Source organism: Dermacentor andersoni, chromosome 3 (genome assembly GCF_023375885.2).
Source record: "Dermacentor andersoni chromosome 3, qqDerAnde1_hic_scaffold, whole genome shotgun sequence".
In the NCBI taxonomy this organism is placed as follows: Eukaryota; Metazoa; Arthropoda; class Arachnida; order Ixodida; family Ixodidae; genus Dermacentor; species Dermacentor andersoni.
Window position 1 is genome coordinate 150792346 of NC_092816.1, and position 14664 is coordinate 150807009.

A 14664-nucleotide genomic window follows, 5' to 3' on the forward strand; every position below is an offset into this window, starting at 1 on the left:
TGACAAAATTGAGAACATAATAAAAAAATGCACAATAGAAGTATACATGTTTAGCAATGCAATGGTTAAATAAGTACAAATATATAAAAAGGGACACCCACTCAAGGATTTAAAGAAATTCACAATACAGATAAGCAACTGTGCTGTACACACAATACAAAGGTTAATTAAACTGCAGCTATCATTCAGAAATGCTGGAATACCAGTCAAATTAATGTTTTAGTATGCATCCAATTCAGCCTGCTTAACTTCAAGTGCTTAGATTACTTGCGCTTGGAGGTGCTGGCTTTGTTCAGCCCCTTTACAAAAAAGCCTGGTTGTGACATAAAAACCGACAACACGGGGTGTCAAGCATTCTGCATGCACTTTGCAACCAATACTCAAGGGCCAGGCAGAATGAATCATCTCCAGGATATCCATTACACTCTCACTGTGCACCTTATTAGTAGAGAAACAACTAGTGAAAACATCCTCTAGGCGTGTAATAAATGTAAAAAGTGCAACTGAAGGGTACAACAAACCACCCTGATCTTCTAACTGCACAAAGGCATAAGCAGCCAACAAGCGCCTTTGCTCAGTTGACAGCAAGAGGCGGGCAATGCAATCAGGACACTTGGTCGGTAGCACGCACTTTTTTGCCACATAGCCTGAAATGTAATATATTAATCTTGACTCGCTTCTCTTCACATGATACACATGTTCATCAGTTTCTGCTGGCAAAGATGTAGTCAGAACCTCTGTATTTTCCTCTGTGTGCAACTTCACTGTTTCCAAAAACTTTCCCTTAGTCGTGCCCTCTTCTCTGTCGGTTGCCTCAAGAAGAGAGTTGATCACATCATCCTCCACATTGCTGCCCGTGACGCTTCATGCCAAGTTGTAAAAACAAAGACAATGAACAGTCAGTAGAAACTGCTGCGGCGTTGGATGACTGTTGCAGCGCGACGAAAGTCTCACTATACCGTAAAAGTTCTCAACTTTATCCTGACTAAGCCTTGAAGTTAGCAAATATTTTAATCCCACTTTTTTGTTCAAGTAGTCAAGAAGCTCGAGCGTACTTGTCAGTGTTACCCTTAGTCCTTCTGCAGTTGAGTCACTAAGAAAATGCCTCTTGTCAGTGTGACATTCCCATGTGTTCAGAAATTCAAGCATATCTTGGATCTTTTGTACACTGGTAGAATTGGGTGCTAGAGCTCCTGCTGGATACCTAGAAGTCATTACAGCAATCAGCGACTTCATTCTTGAAAAGAATTTCGCAGTAGCTTCTATGCTGCCACAGCTTCTCTCCAGTTGTGTCTGATAAAGAAAGAATGCTTGCAGAGGTCCCTGTCCAAAGAGCTCAAAAGCACAACTCACTCTCATTTTTTCAAAGTTGTTCGGTGCAACATGAACACATGATATACCAGGCATTGCCCTCAATGCAAGCGCACTGTTGTCAAGTGTGAGGGCTTCTTTCACAAACTGTATGGACACCTGTCCATCCGTTGTCTTGAAAGTCGTGCCTAGAAGCCGGTTGCGAATATTTTTGACAAGATGAGGGAAGTCAGAGCACCTTTCGAGCACCTTCAGTGACCACAGGAGGCTTTTGTCGACCTTGGAGCGTACACACCCGAGGACCAAAAGGCCTTGCCATGCAATCATGGCCTTGTTGTAATGTTTGTGCCCACTGAATACATAGGTAACAGACAACAGCGTACGCATGCGCATGTGCACTGGTTTATAATCAAGTGAGACAGCAACGAGACATGTATAATGGAAAGTTAAGATGACATCGAAGATGAAAAAACGACCATGCATAGCCAAAAAAATTTTTTGTAATTGCAAGATTAAAATGCCATCTCTATCAAGCCACCCTATAGCTGTGACACGTTGACGGAGATGGCATTTTAATCTTGCAATTACAAAAAATTTTGTTTAGCTATGCATGGTCGCTTTTTCATCTTCGATGTCATCTTAACTTTCCATTATACATGTCTCGTTGCTGTCTCATTTGATTAGAAACCAGTACATATGCGCATGCGTACGCTGTTGTCTGTTATCTATATGTATGTGTACCGCGTCGTACCTCTGTCTCTCGTCCCTTTTTGTGCGCTAAAAACCTAAAAGTTATGGAATACCAACATGCCCAAACCTACAGTCTTTCAAGTTATTATAACAGGTGCTCTCCTGGGGTGTCCGTGCCCACTGCTTCACCGTGCGGGCAGCCAGTGGTGGAGCTAGACCGCACTCCGCAACGTCAGCATGTCTAGGGGACAAACGCATACAACACGCGCTAAAGAAACCTCCCCCGTAGTGCCTAGGCAGAGTCATATATTCAAGGAGCAAAAGCCCCCATATTTTCTCTCTCGCGCCCACTCTTACTCACACCTGCGCACAAACGACTGGCGATCCCTCATGAACGTCTTGTCCCTCACTGCAACGCTTGAAAACCGACAAGAAGATGCAACTGAACGGTACCGCGTACATTACAACGTTAAAACTTCGGGTACTTTGCTGTCTTGTCATTTGCCCTTGCCGAGGTTGAAATTATTTAAGCTGCTCCGTGCATGACAACTGTGATAAGTGTTTTAACCTCTTATGACCTGTTGTCGCGATTTCGCATCATACCGGTTTTAAGCCGCACCACCAGAAGAAAACATCTGTAGCCGCTACCCCTGCGCTCAGAGGGAATCCACAGATGTCTGGCAACACGTGGAAAAGGCAGCGCCATCTATCGTCGATTCAGTAAAGAGCTGACGGCTGCCATTTCTCCAGTTGATGCCGACGAAGAACATTTCTCACTATCCATCCATTGACATCCGTCTCCATTCAAGGTATGCAAGTTTTTTGAATATAAAAAAATTTTGCATGATAGGCACTTGGTTGAATAATGCACGCAGATCACGTAAATAATTTGTTTTTGAAGATTAGTTGTTTTTTCAAGCGTGTGTCGCTTTGTCGCGTTTTCGCATCAACAGGCTGTAGCGTCCCGATTTGTGCACAACTTCGTCTTCCTCGGCATGTGGTCAAAAAACTAGTAATTTTTGTTTTTTGCAGTTATTCGGTGCTTTTTGTTCGTGATGGACACCAGAAGGTTCTACGGGATCAGGGTTCCACCCGTTGAAGAAAGCGAAGATAGCTGCCTCAGCGACAGCGATTCGGAATACAGCCCTGACACAGTACATGCTGCCCCATCAGATCAATCTGGGCAGTCTGGGAGCGACACAGGTGCGCAATTTTTTGTTTGTTGGGCGAGTTGCATTCGGCTGCAATGTGAAACGCCGTCAGCGTTCTTTCGTGTTGTATTGCAGTGGCGCGTCTTTTTCTTTTGAAGCCAAAAGCTTCACTACGATAGTCAACACCGCGTTTGTCAGAGCACGAGTGACGTCACGCACTGCGCAGGCTACTGCCCATGTGCGCCGTCGCTTCTCCGCGCCACCGTTTGACCTTTCGCCGCAGCCGTGCGCATTTGAAAGGAGGGGTATATAAGGCGCGCTTGCCCATAGAACAGGCGCACGCTGCCGCGCGCTATGCGTCATCGTTTGACGTTCGCCGCAAGCGCGTGTTTATCGCGGATCACCGCAGCTTTTCGCTTCGAGATATCCAGGCCCTTAGCTAAGCCCCAGCCAATTTTTTCAAGCCAAGGTTTTTGTGGCTTCTCAAATGTGGTTTGCGACCTCGCAGTGATTTCTTTTTCTTTTTTTGTTTGCAGATGAAGAAGGTGAAACGGAAGAGCCGTCAACGTCAAGCGCAAGAAGTTTCCTCTGGAAGCAAGTGAACCATCCGCGGACATGCCACCCTCAATGGGAAGACGGTCTTCCAGACCCTCCAGATGAGCCGAAAGCTCCCATTGCGTACTTCCGGTATTTTTTTGACGACAAGCTTCTTGAGGAGATTACAGACCAGTCCAATCTCTATGCAGTGCAGAAGAATGCCAACAAAGCATTGTGCCTAACACGCGCTGAACTGGAGCAGTTTCTTGGGGCCACAATGTATATGTCCATATACAGGCTTCCGCGATCGCGCATGTACTGGAACCGCGAGATGCGAGTAGAAAAAGTGGCAGAAGTTATGTCACGTGACAGGTGGCAAGCGATAAAGAACAGCCTTCATTTCAACGACAACAATCTCCTACAAGCAAATGCTGGCAAAGACAGGCTCTTCAAAATTCGACCACTCATTGACAATCTGCTGCTCAAATTTCAAATCCTTCCAAAGTCACAGATGCTGGTGGTCGACGAGCAAATTGTGCCGTTCAAAGGCCGCTCCTCACTCAAGCAGTACGTCCCTAGCAAGCCTCACAAGTGGGGCTACAAGATTTTTGTACTTTGCGACACCCACGGACTTGTCTCTGACTTCTCTATATACACAGGGGACATCCGCCCTGTTCCTGGATTACCTGACCTTGGAGCAAGCTCTAATGTTGTGCTCGAGCTTTCGCGCTCCATCCCAGAGAACAAGAGCTACTTGCTCTTTTTTGACAACTGGTTCACATCCATAAAACTGCTGGTAAATTTGCATCAGCGTGGTATTCCAGCAATGGGAACTGCACGCGCAAACAGAATTTCTGGATGCCGACTGCCCAGCGATGCAGAAATGAAGAAGAACGGTAGAGGAAGCCACGTGGAGAGGCAGGCTACTATTGAAGGGGTCGAAGTCCGAGTAGTGAAGTGGTACGACAGCCGGGGAGTGAATATTGCTAGCACATTCGGGAGTGCCCAGCCTCTAGGAAGCTGCCAGCGGTATGACCGCAAAAAGAAAGAAAGATGTGAAGTTGAGCAGCCAGCCATTGTGAAGGCTTACAACACTTTTATGGGTGGAGTCGACCTTCTCGATGGGCTCATGGCGTACTACAGAATTTTTCTGAAGTCGAAGAAATTCTACCTGCGATTTTTTTTTCATTTTGTGGACATGGCTGTTGTGAGCAGCTGGCTGCTCTACCGGAGGGATTGTGATGCTCTAGGAATCCCAAAGAAACATCAACTGGATCTTGTAGCGTTCAAGGCTTCTCTAGCCAGCTGCCTGTGCAATCAAAACAAGGACGTGATGAAGAAGAGGGGCCGGCCGTCTCTTTCCGTGGAAGGAGAGCTTGAGAAGAAGAAAAGAAGAGGACCAGCAGCTCCAACACCTAATGCTGAAGTCCGTCAAGACAATGTTGGCCACTGGCCTGAAGTGTCGCAGCAACGACAACGATGCAAGATGCCTGGCTGCAAAGGCCAACCTGTTTCCTTCTGCACAAAGTGCAAAGTTCATCTGTGTATAAAAAAAAGTTCAAATTGTTTCATTTCTTTTCATAAGAACTGAGATACAAATGTGCTAAACTCAAAGAAATGAGCTCTCAAGTGTGTTTGAAAATAAACATTTTTTGATCCATTACGACCTGTTGTCGCGTTTTCGCGACATAGCTGTAACTTTCTTCCTAAAACCCCGACACGCATAAAAGTTGCTGTGTAACTTCCTCATAACCAGAACATAAAAAGCCACAGCAAAAATAATTTTTTTATGCAGTATGCTAAATTCAGGCTAGAAGAGGTTAATTAATGTGCGCATGAATTCGCATGGTGTCATTTTTTATTATCGCAGTGCAACATTGTCTGTCATCTTCAAAAACCTCATAACCAATCCCACTTTTCCCAACTTTTTCTTGGACACAGTAGATAAGTAGCACTGCTGTCATGCCAGTCAGCTTGGATCTCATACATGCAATAGTGTCGCGAACCAAGGGGTTGCAGCGGAGCACCAGAACTATAGGACCAGTGTAACAGGCTCTTAGAACGGACTAGTGCGTGCCGTGCTTGCGCCACGAGCACGCATCGCCCAACTTTATTTTCCTCATCTTTTGCAGTGCTGACCTTTAGCGTCTGTGGTCTGTGCGTAGTGGCGTGGATGGCCGCTTCAAAAGTATACTTTAGCTGTTTCTTGTCAGCCACATTTGGCAAAAGTGGTATCATTCTACTTCTTGAATGTGAACTTGAATGCACTGATGAGGCTTGTGATAAGGAAATGCAGAAATGCAATTAGTGTGGCACCTATGTTATTCAGATGTGTTTTACATTTTTAGAAAATCATTTTTCTATAAGTTCTAAACCTGGAAGACAACATTCAGATTTGTGGTGCACTTTATTTAACTCTTGGTAACATTGCTTTCATTGCTTTGCAGGTCCACCCCTTCAGCTGTTGTGCTGATGCCCCAGCAAGGGCAATAATGCAAAATATGCGCCAGTTCAATGGGCATTTTGGGTGTAGCTGGTGCTTGCATCCTGGGTTTGTCATAGATGGTAAGCAAACTTCGTGCCTCTCGCATGAGAAAGCTTTCATATGGTAATTATATAACTGTAGGACAGGTAAAGCCCAGTGCATGAAGAATCTTCATATATAGATTCTGATTGTATGCTGATTTAATTTCGACGTGTTTAATAGAACAGTACATAATCACAGTATAATACTTCCAGAAATATTTATTGTTTCTATAGCAGTGCGTAATGTGGTGCTTCACAATCTTATTTTTCACCTGCTGCTTCCAATAAAGTATCGCCATCTTGCTGTAGCCATTTTCAGGTCAAGTTTACTTTTCTTCATCGATAAGGGAGGAGCAGCCGCATAAAAGCTGCATTGTACATCAGCTTGAATATTGAAACACCGTCGAGAATTTGCTATTAGCATGTAGGATTGACCTGCTGATTTGAGCACCTGTGTTGTTTTCTTTTGGAATAGGAACCGTTAAGTACACAATCGACAAGCCAGTGCCAGACAGAACAATGGAAGAAACCATTGACACCATGAAGACAGCAGCACGCACAGGGGCAATTGTTCAAGGCATAAAGGGTCCCACTCCATTAATGAATATGCCACACTTGGATATAGCCTGGGGATTCACGCTGGATTACATGCATTGTGTGTTGCTGGGAGTTGCACGCCAGTTGACAGAACTGTGGCTCTCCAGTGTGGGCCAGCCCTACTACATTGGGAGGCCAGCACTGCTCAGTGCTGTAGACAAGCGGCTGTGCAACATCAAGCCACCATTGTGTTTCAGACTGCAGCGTACCCTTTCCTTCCGCAAGTATTGGAAGGCCTCAGAGTGGCAGCAGTGGCTGTTGTGGTTTTCACTGCCTTGTTTAAATGGCATTTTGCCTATCGAGTATCTTAGGCACTTCACCTTGCTTATTAGAGGAGTATCCCTACTGCTAATGGACAATGTTAGCAGCACTGATGTCAGTGAGAGCGCTAACCTACAAGTGAAGTTTGTAGTAGGTGTGCAATTTCTTTATGGAGAAAAAGAAATGACATTTAATGTACACCAACTTTTGCACTTGCCCAAGAGTGTGACACTGCAGGGACCACTTTGGTCACATTCCTGCTTTGTATTCGAATCAAACATTGGGCTTGTGAAGGAGCTAGCCACATCTGCAAAAGGAGTGCCAATCCAAATTGTGGAACGGCTGTTGATGGCTAGCTCTTTCGCTAGTCTTAAAGCATCAACTCTCCCTCAGACTAGAGAATTTTTAACCAAAGGGAATGCTGCAAAATGTGGGGCAGTTGTTTTATTTATTGGCAAGCCACAAAAAGTACTGCAGCCAGTTTTAAATTTGGTAATGAATCATATTGGCTGCATGATAGTCGGTCCCGTTGTGGAACGTGACAAAGTTGCAGTGTCTCTATGTTTTCCACAGCAAACAGTATAAGACCAAGCAAAAAAAACTGCACTGCTGCAATGCTTCCTTCAGGGGCATGTGTAATAATTTCTCGCATCCTTGGGTTTAAAGACATCGTTGGCAAAGATAGAGTTTTTGCAGTATGTGAAAAATTTCACACAAGCCAGACTAAAGCTTCCCACATTCACAAGGCCCAAAGTGTGCAGTCCAGCCATGTCATTGAGGTAAAGAGTGGCATCGTTCCATGTTTATACATGGAGATTGAGCAATCAATTTATCTTGCACCACTTGCTTTTAAAGCTTTTTTGAAAAACAGGCGATGAATTATAAAACATGAGTTCAAAGGAACACTCATTTCTGCAGAAGCCCTGCAACACCCTTTATTAAAGTTGTCGCACATGTTTGGAATTAAAAGGCATCACCACACATAGCTTTTACAGCAAATAACATTTATCTCAGGAATTCGTGGCATCATTGTTGTCTAAAGCTATTCTCAGTGACAACTTGAGTGTTCAGTATGAGCTCCGGCTACCAAACCCCATGGCAACTGCCCTCTACGCCTTTGCATTCTGAAACATATTTCCTGACAGGCACTGATATTGTATGAAGTCACCTCTGCATTGACATTACGGAAACAGGCCAGTGTAGTTGATTAGTACATATATACAAATTCTTGGAGTTGTACACCAGAGCAGTTGCCACTGCATACTTAGTTTGGATATATATATATAAAAGGTGTGTGTTTGTGTGTGTGAAGATTTATCCACCATGCGTGTTAAGTGCTTTAGGGCACCTTTATGTAATGGAACTCTGGTGTATGTGCTTGTATGTGTGAAAATTCTCTGGATACTCGCCTACTCTGGCTCTGTATGGTCATAGTAGTCTTTGTGCCATTAAACACCATTAATCATAATCATCTAGATACTCAAGAGAACAAGTTGAATCTTTGAGTGTGGTAACTAAAATGCTCCCCAATATCTAACTCACAAAATTGGGAGTTTTTAATGATGCCCACAGTTCGCACCTTATCACTTGACACACTTCAACACAGACGCACATGCGATCGCATTATTAAAACACAGGACAGCACTAAACATTACTGCTGAGGAACTAACATCTCTGCTGGGGATGTTCTTTAGGCTAGGTTTGTGGACATGCAAGGGGTCATGCATACTGGGAAAATGGAGGCATATATGAACTTGTGGCCCTGGTTAGTCCCGAAACAGGTTTGAAAAAGTGACTAGTCAGTTGCATGTTTTCAATAATGATGCGACCCCAGAAAACATTTAAAAAGACATGAGTTGGAAAGTGTGCTGCCTTCTTAGTGCAGCATTATGGTTGGAATAACCCAAGAAAAAAAGTCTGCAGTGGATGAAATAGGATGACTTAGGATTTGTACTAACCATCTGTGGTTCCTCCACGTCAAGCCCACACATGGCACATGGCCGTTTCTGCACTTCGCTTTCACCCAAATGCACCCCCTATAGAGAAAAGCCTATGCACAGCGTAGCAAGCAGGGGAAGTTGCATATCAGGCAAACTAGCTGCTGCTTTATTGATCGTGCATGGGAACATGAGCTTTCCGTAAGAAACAACGGTATTGTGCATTTGCCTGCGCATTGTATCTTTTGCATGTGCACTCCGCAGTTTTGGGGAATCAGGATTCTGAGGAGAATCGAGAATTACAGTGCTACAGAGCTGATGGAACCGCTTTATATTGAATCGAGATGGAGTGCACACGTATTAGTGAAACTTCTGAATTTTTTTTCAGCATGCATGGCATGTCGCAGTGACATAATCATCATGCTCCTTTTCCGATAGATTTGCTTGTTCGTGCATGCGTAGTAGGCTCCTTGTATGGATGCCCCTGACAGAAAGAAAAATTTGTTGAAAGTTCATGCTTGTACGTGTTAGCACGCTTTCATCTTTGCCTGTCTTTGGCACGGCATATTCCCTTTTTTTTTTTTTCAGCCTAACTTTCCGTCCTTCAACCCCCACCTCCCTGTCCCCCATGTACCCACATAAGCCTGATGAGTGCTATCAATCAAGCGCTCAGACAGCTACATGCTGCTGTATCGAATTGGCTGCTCTCGCAAGCATGGGGGAATGCGACGGGGTCACTATTGTCCTTCTTGTCTCCCTCCGTCGCTGCCACCTAAAGAACGCGTTTGCGCTAGGTCCTGCGGGGGAGAGTGTGGTGTTTATGCCGTTTCCTTCATTCGCTCTTTCCTTGTACGCTTTCCTTCAATGCATACTAGCTAGCAAACCGGCTGGGTGGAGTGAACGGCGTGAGTGCTTGCAGTCTTGTCCATTTTTGTCAGCACACTACTATCGCGAAAAATGCTCGTTTGCAGTCATCATTCCTACTGAGAAGCCTACATCTTGAAATACACAGCGAAGTGACCGCGGGTTTTTGTGAGCGTTGGAATTAATTATAGGCGAAACAACAAGTAGAAAAAGGGCGGCGCTGGTGGCCACCATCTCCGATGTGGGCTGAACTTGGATACACACAAGTGTGGATCTTACAATGGTGAGTGCATTTGTTTTCAGCAAGTTATAAGTTTTATAAGGAGCCAGACAGAGTGAATTAGGAAACGGTGCATTGTGTGTTTTACAAGCAAAGTTGTTTCAATGGGCTGATTTTCAGGATACTCTTGCCTTAAAAGTTATGTCCAGCTACTCAAGCGCTTTTTCTTTTTGGTTTTTAATTCCAAGATCTATGTGTGTATTACTGTTCAAGTTCTAACATTTATCATTGTTTCGCTGCGTCCTTAACATTTAATATTTTTCCATTTATGCTCAGCACTGCATCGATTTGGGACAGCCTAAAGAACAATGTGTGGTGACGATTGCAACGTTATATTGCATTTGCCTGCTATAATCTTGGGGCATTGATGTGCGGATTATAAATTTAGGTTGACTTGAAATTTAAAACAGTTCTTTATGTATAGTGGTTACAGTTCAGACGTGATAATACATATTTTTCAGTACCTTATATTTAGATGAATACATTTTCATATAATCGCTAGATCGTTGTCGAGTCCCCTGTAGTGGCGGAACGCAATTATTTCAGGAATAAGCAGGCAATCTAAAATGAAATGGTGGTCTTCACAGCTGGAAAATGCTGCTATCGCAGTAAGTAAGGGCACAGCCAAAAGAATCACTGAAATATGCTGTCTCATTTTATTTATTTCTTACACGCAGAAATTTAGGTGCTGATAAATTGCTCGCGTAGACCCATCAACTTTTACTGAGCAGAAACACTGAGAGCTGAATTCACAATTCTTTTGTGATGTTTTAGGATGAATGTTATAAACTGCTGCCAACTCGAGCAATACCACGTGGTATATATATATTATAAACAGCCCTGGCTAATGCAGATTGCCTGCAGTTATCTAGCTCCTTTTATTCGCAGCCTTTGAATAGTGCCCGGAGTAGAACATGTGTAAACTCTGTGAATTTCACCCAAATTCCAAGACTTTGATTTTGTCATGCAGTGCATGCTGCCTGATCCTGTTAGTCATACCGAGGAATTGAGTTTCTTCTCAGTGTTCTAGGTCAAGCATCATTTCCAGCAAGCACACACGGCAGCATTTCTTTCTTTCCGTACAATAAATCCCTATTTTTGCTAGTGCCTCCTGACGCAACTTCTCAGATTTCACATGAAAAATTTTGCACGAAAGCTGCATTGTGTCTACAGTGTCTGAAACTCGGATTTTTGTGCTGTAGTAGCTTTTGCTACAATTTTTTAATTAGAAAGTGCTATGCTGACTAGGTGCGGGGTATAAACAAGACGGACGGATCCTGCGCATTTTATGTTTGTGTTCTAAATATTCTCTGTTACACCTTCTGCAATATATGCTATATATGTTGAAATATTAAAGAGCGTTACCTGACAAATCTCTAGCAAGAAAATTTCTTTATTCACCCTTTCGAATTCTCAGCTCAAACTTCTATTCTTGCAGCATGGCGATTTTTCAACATGAAAACATTGCCACATACATTTGTCATACCAACTCCTCTAATAATATTTCTTTTCATTTTACAGTGCAAGCATTTCCTCGAAGTAAGGGTGAAGTCGCTATGGGAAGTGGTAGCAAATTCAACGAAACCACCGCGTTATCGGGGTCCTTGGGGGCCTGACCAGCCCACAGTCATGCAAGCACTGACCAATCTGCCTACCGATGTCAGTTCCCTGGCCTGAAAGCCCTGGCCAGGCCACCGTCCTCGGCACCTTGCCTAATTTCTATCCTCAAGGCTGTGCCTGATCCACCACCATCTACCTAGCTTCACGAGAGCTGGCCCTTTGGCGCCTGCCTGTAAATAAACTGTTTGAATATAACCGAACATCACCCATTCAGGTCCACGGAAAATGCTTGTTGGTGCAAACTTATTCGTAAATAACTGTCAGAAAAGTGAATATTCAGTACTATTTTAGTACTATTTGCATGTATAGAGGACTTCTGCTTCTTGACATATCTTTCTGTCGAGCTTTCCTAGCTGCTGTTGAGGCAGAGAGTATGGGGACAATTGCTATCAAAAATGTCGCTATCAAAAGTTTCCCGGTAAAAATGCCTGTGTACTCCAGAGCCAGTGAATTTACACTGTACATCCCTACCCTATCTGGAACTACCTGTACATCCCTATCCAACACTATAAGAAACTTTTTGTGTCTGTGCCTCACTTAACAGTCAACTGGAACTGTGGACACCCCTTGTGTTGCCATAAGCACTGCCAGAAAAGGTTTTGGTAATGTCTAATAAGTCATCAGTTGTTCTTATCAAAATGTCCATTAGCCAACTTCTAGCGTAAAGTTAGCAAGGCTTATCGAAGTACCTCTAGGCATCCACAGCTTTAAAAATGTCTTGATCAAGACAGCTACTACAATCTTCAATTAGCCGTCCATGACATATTTTAGATGTCAAATAGTTGCTTCTGTGTTTTATGGCTGCCGACGCTTCGAACTTGCAGGCGCAAGTTGGAATCTGCTAGCGCAAGGCAGGGGTTATCGGGGATCGCAGGGAGAGGCCTTCATCCTGCAGTGGACATAAACTAGGCTGATGATGATGATTGTGCAGTAGACGCCTTATCTTCCACTCAAAGGAGGGGGCCACTCTCCACAGCAACAGACGTGAGTGATGACATACGGAAGGCTGAGGAGGCCATGGTGGTGCTCCACACTAGCTCTTTGGAAAAAACAAATAGCAACAAAGCTCCAGGAAGCTCGAAGGCACAGCTACACTTTCGGTTGAACAAATGGCTGCAAAAAGCTCAAGGACACCGTTTTGTGGTATATGCCATCACAGAGAGTGCATCTGAAAGGAACCTCTTAACGATCCACGTAGGGAAGGGAATATGGCTGTGAGGCAAATGTGAGAGGAGGTGGGACCCTGAGTGGAATTTGTGGCCACCAAATGGCTGTGTGTGGCGGGCAGCAGGGCCCGACAAATCGGGCTGACACGGCGGAGGAGCTGCGCCAGTGCCTAGGCCTCAGGCTATGTGCTTTTCCAAGCCTTCAGGTGCCTGCCAGGCACCAAAGGTTCCTGGGTTAACCCCATTCACACCCAGCTGCAGGAACCCTGATGAAGGCTCTGGGGTGGGCCATCATGCAAATGGAGGAAGGACGATCTCCCGAAGAAACAGGCAAAGATGCCCCCAAGGAAGCCACCCTCAGTGGCAGAGGCCACCCTCCCCGCTAGGAGGGCACAGTGGAAGGTGCATGTGCACATGTGGAGACAGCACAAGCATAAAGGAGGCCAGGAGAGGTTTTTCCATCTCAACATGCAAGGAGGGCACCTAGAGGCAAAGGAGGAAGAATTGTATTGCATTCTTCTGAAGGAGAATATTGTGGCAGCCTGCCTAGCATAAACCCACCTGCATGATGCCGATGCACCCCCACCCAACAAACGGTATGTCTCGACCAGAGTGAACCGCGTCAAAGGAGAGCGGAAGGGCGGGGGCCTCGGCTTTCTCAGCAGGGTGGACATGCAGTGGTACAGAGCCCCTGGGGCCCATGAGAAGCACATATGGATAACAGGACTTCTGGGCAAGCAAGGATGTACACCAGAAAAATGTAGAGGCCCTGACATGCACATACAGGGACATCACTGATCTAAGCAGGCCTGTGGTGGTGGTGGTGGGAGATTTGAATGCCCACATCAAGGCCTTGGATGGGGCAATGGACAAGGCTGGCAGGCTGCTGCTCGTGTGGGCAGGAAGATGGGCCTCACTATGGGCAACACAAGTGAATAATGCACCAGATGGGCAGTAAGCAACATGTCATCTTGCATAGATTGTTGTTTCATGTCCCCGATCCTCCTCCCACAGCTTGCCTATATGAGCATTGACAGCACTGGTCTTGGTACCAACCATCACAGCATATCTCTGTCATTTGGATCTTGCCCACCCAAGATGGAGTACAGTATGTCAGTGGCCAGCTCTAGGACCCTGTCCAACGAAGCTGTAGACAAAGTGATGGCTGTACTCGAAGAACAAGTAACACACATGGAGGTGCGAGATTATCAGCACTAACAGCACTAGGTATAGCAGGCACCTTATGAAGAGTGTGGAGCTGGCCAGGTATCTAGGGGCAAAAAGAGGACCCACTGGAAGGCCTGGTGGGACAGGAAAGTTGCCACCGCTTTAGCCTTCCACAAGCAGTGTTCCAGGCAGCATCAGCTGGCTCTGCAGCATGTAGCAGTGGATACCCATGCCTGCAAACTGTGGGCACCATATCTGGTTGCGAAGAACAACACGGCAACAATAGTGCAACAAAATATGAGCAGCGTAAACAGAAGGCTACTGCAAACTGTAAAGGAGGCTAGATGCGACTCTGTCTAAACATTCTGGCAGCACATAAAAGCCCAGCAGGTGAACTCCAGCCACCCCAGCAGGCAGTTCCGGGACCCAACCACCGGGCAGGTATTCAGAGCCGAAGAATGCCTCCACCTGGTTGAAAAGTGCATGGTCTCTCAGCTGCAGTCTGTGGACGGCCTCCATGAGTCTGGTAATGTGAAACCTGCAGGGCGTCTTCCACC

At 45.2% G+C, this 14664-nt stretch overlaps 1 protein-coding gene and 1 pseudogene across 1 annotated transcript; both read left to right on the forward strand.

Moving 5' to 3' along the window:
* Positions 1–2832: 2832 nt before the first annotated feature.
* Positions 2833–5352, forward strand: LOC140216789 (piggyBac transposable element-derived protein 3-like; annotated as a pseudogene).
* Positions 5353–5515: 163 nt separating this feature from the next.
* LOC126524636 (uncharacterized) lies at positions 5516–14655 on the forward strand. The gene has a single exon (XM_055067404.2). The coding sequence runs from the start codon at positions 6735–6737 to the stop codon at positions 7656–7658; it is 924 nt and encodes a 307-aa protein (XP_054923379.1). The 5' UTR covers positions 5516–6734; the 3' UTR covers positions 7659–14655.
* Positions 14656–14664: the final 9 nt, after the last annotated feature.

What these genes read in the sequence shown, in the direction of transcription:
- LOC126524636 (XM_055067404.2), top strand. Translation starts at nt 6,735, where the DNA reads ATGGAAGAAACCATTGACACCATGAAGACAGCAGCACGCACAGGGGCA.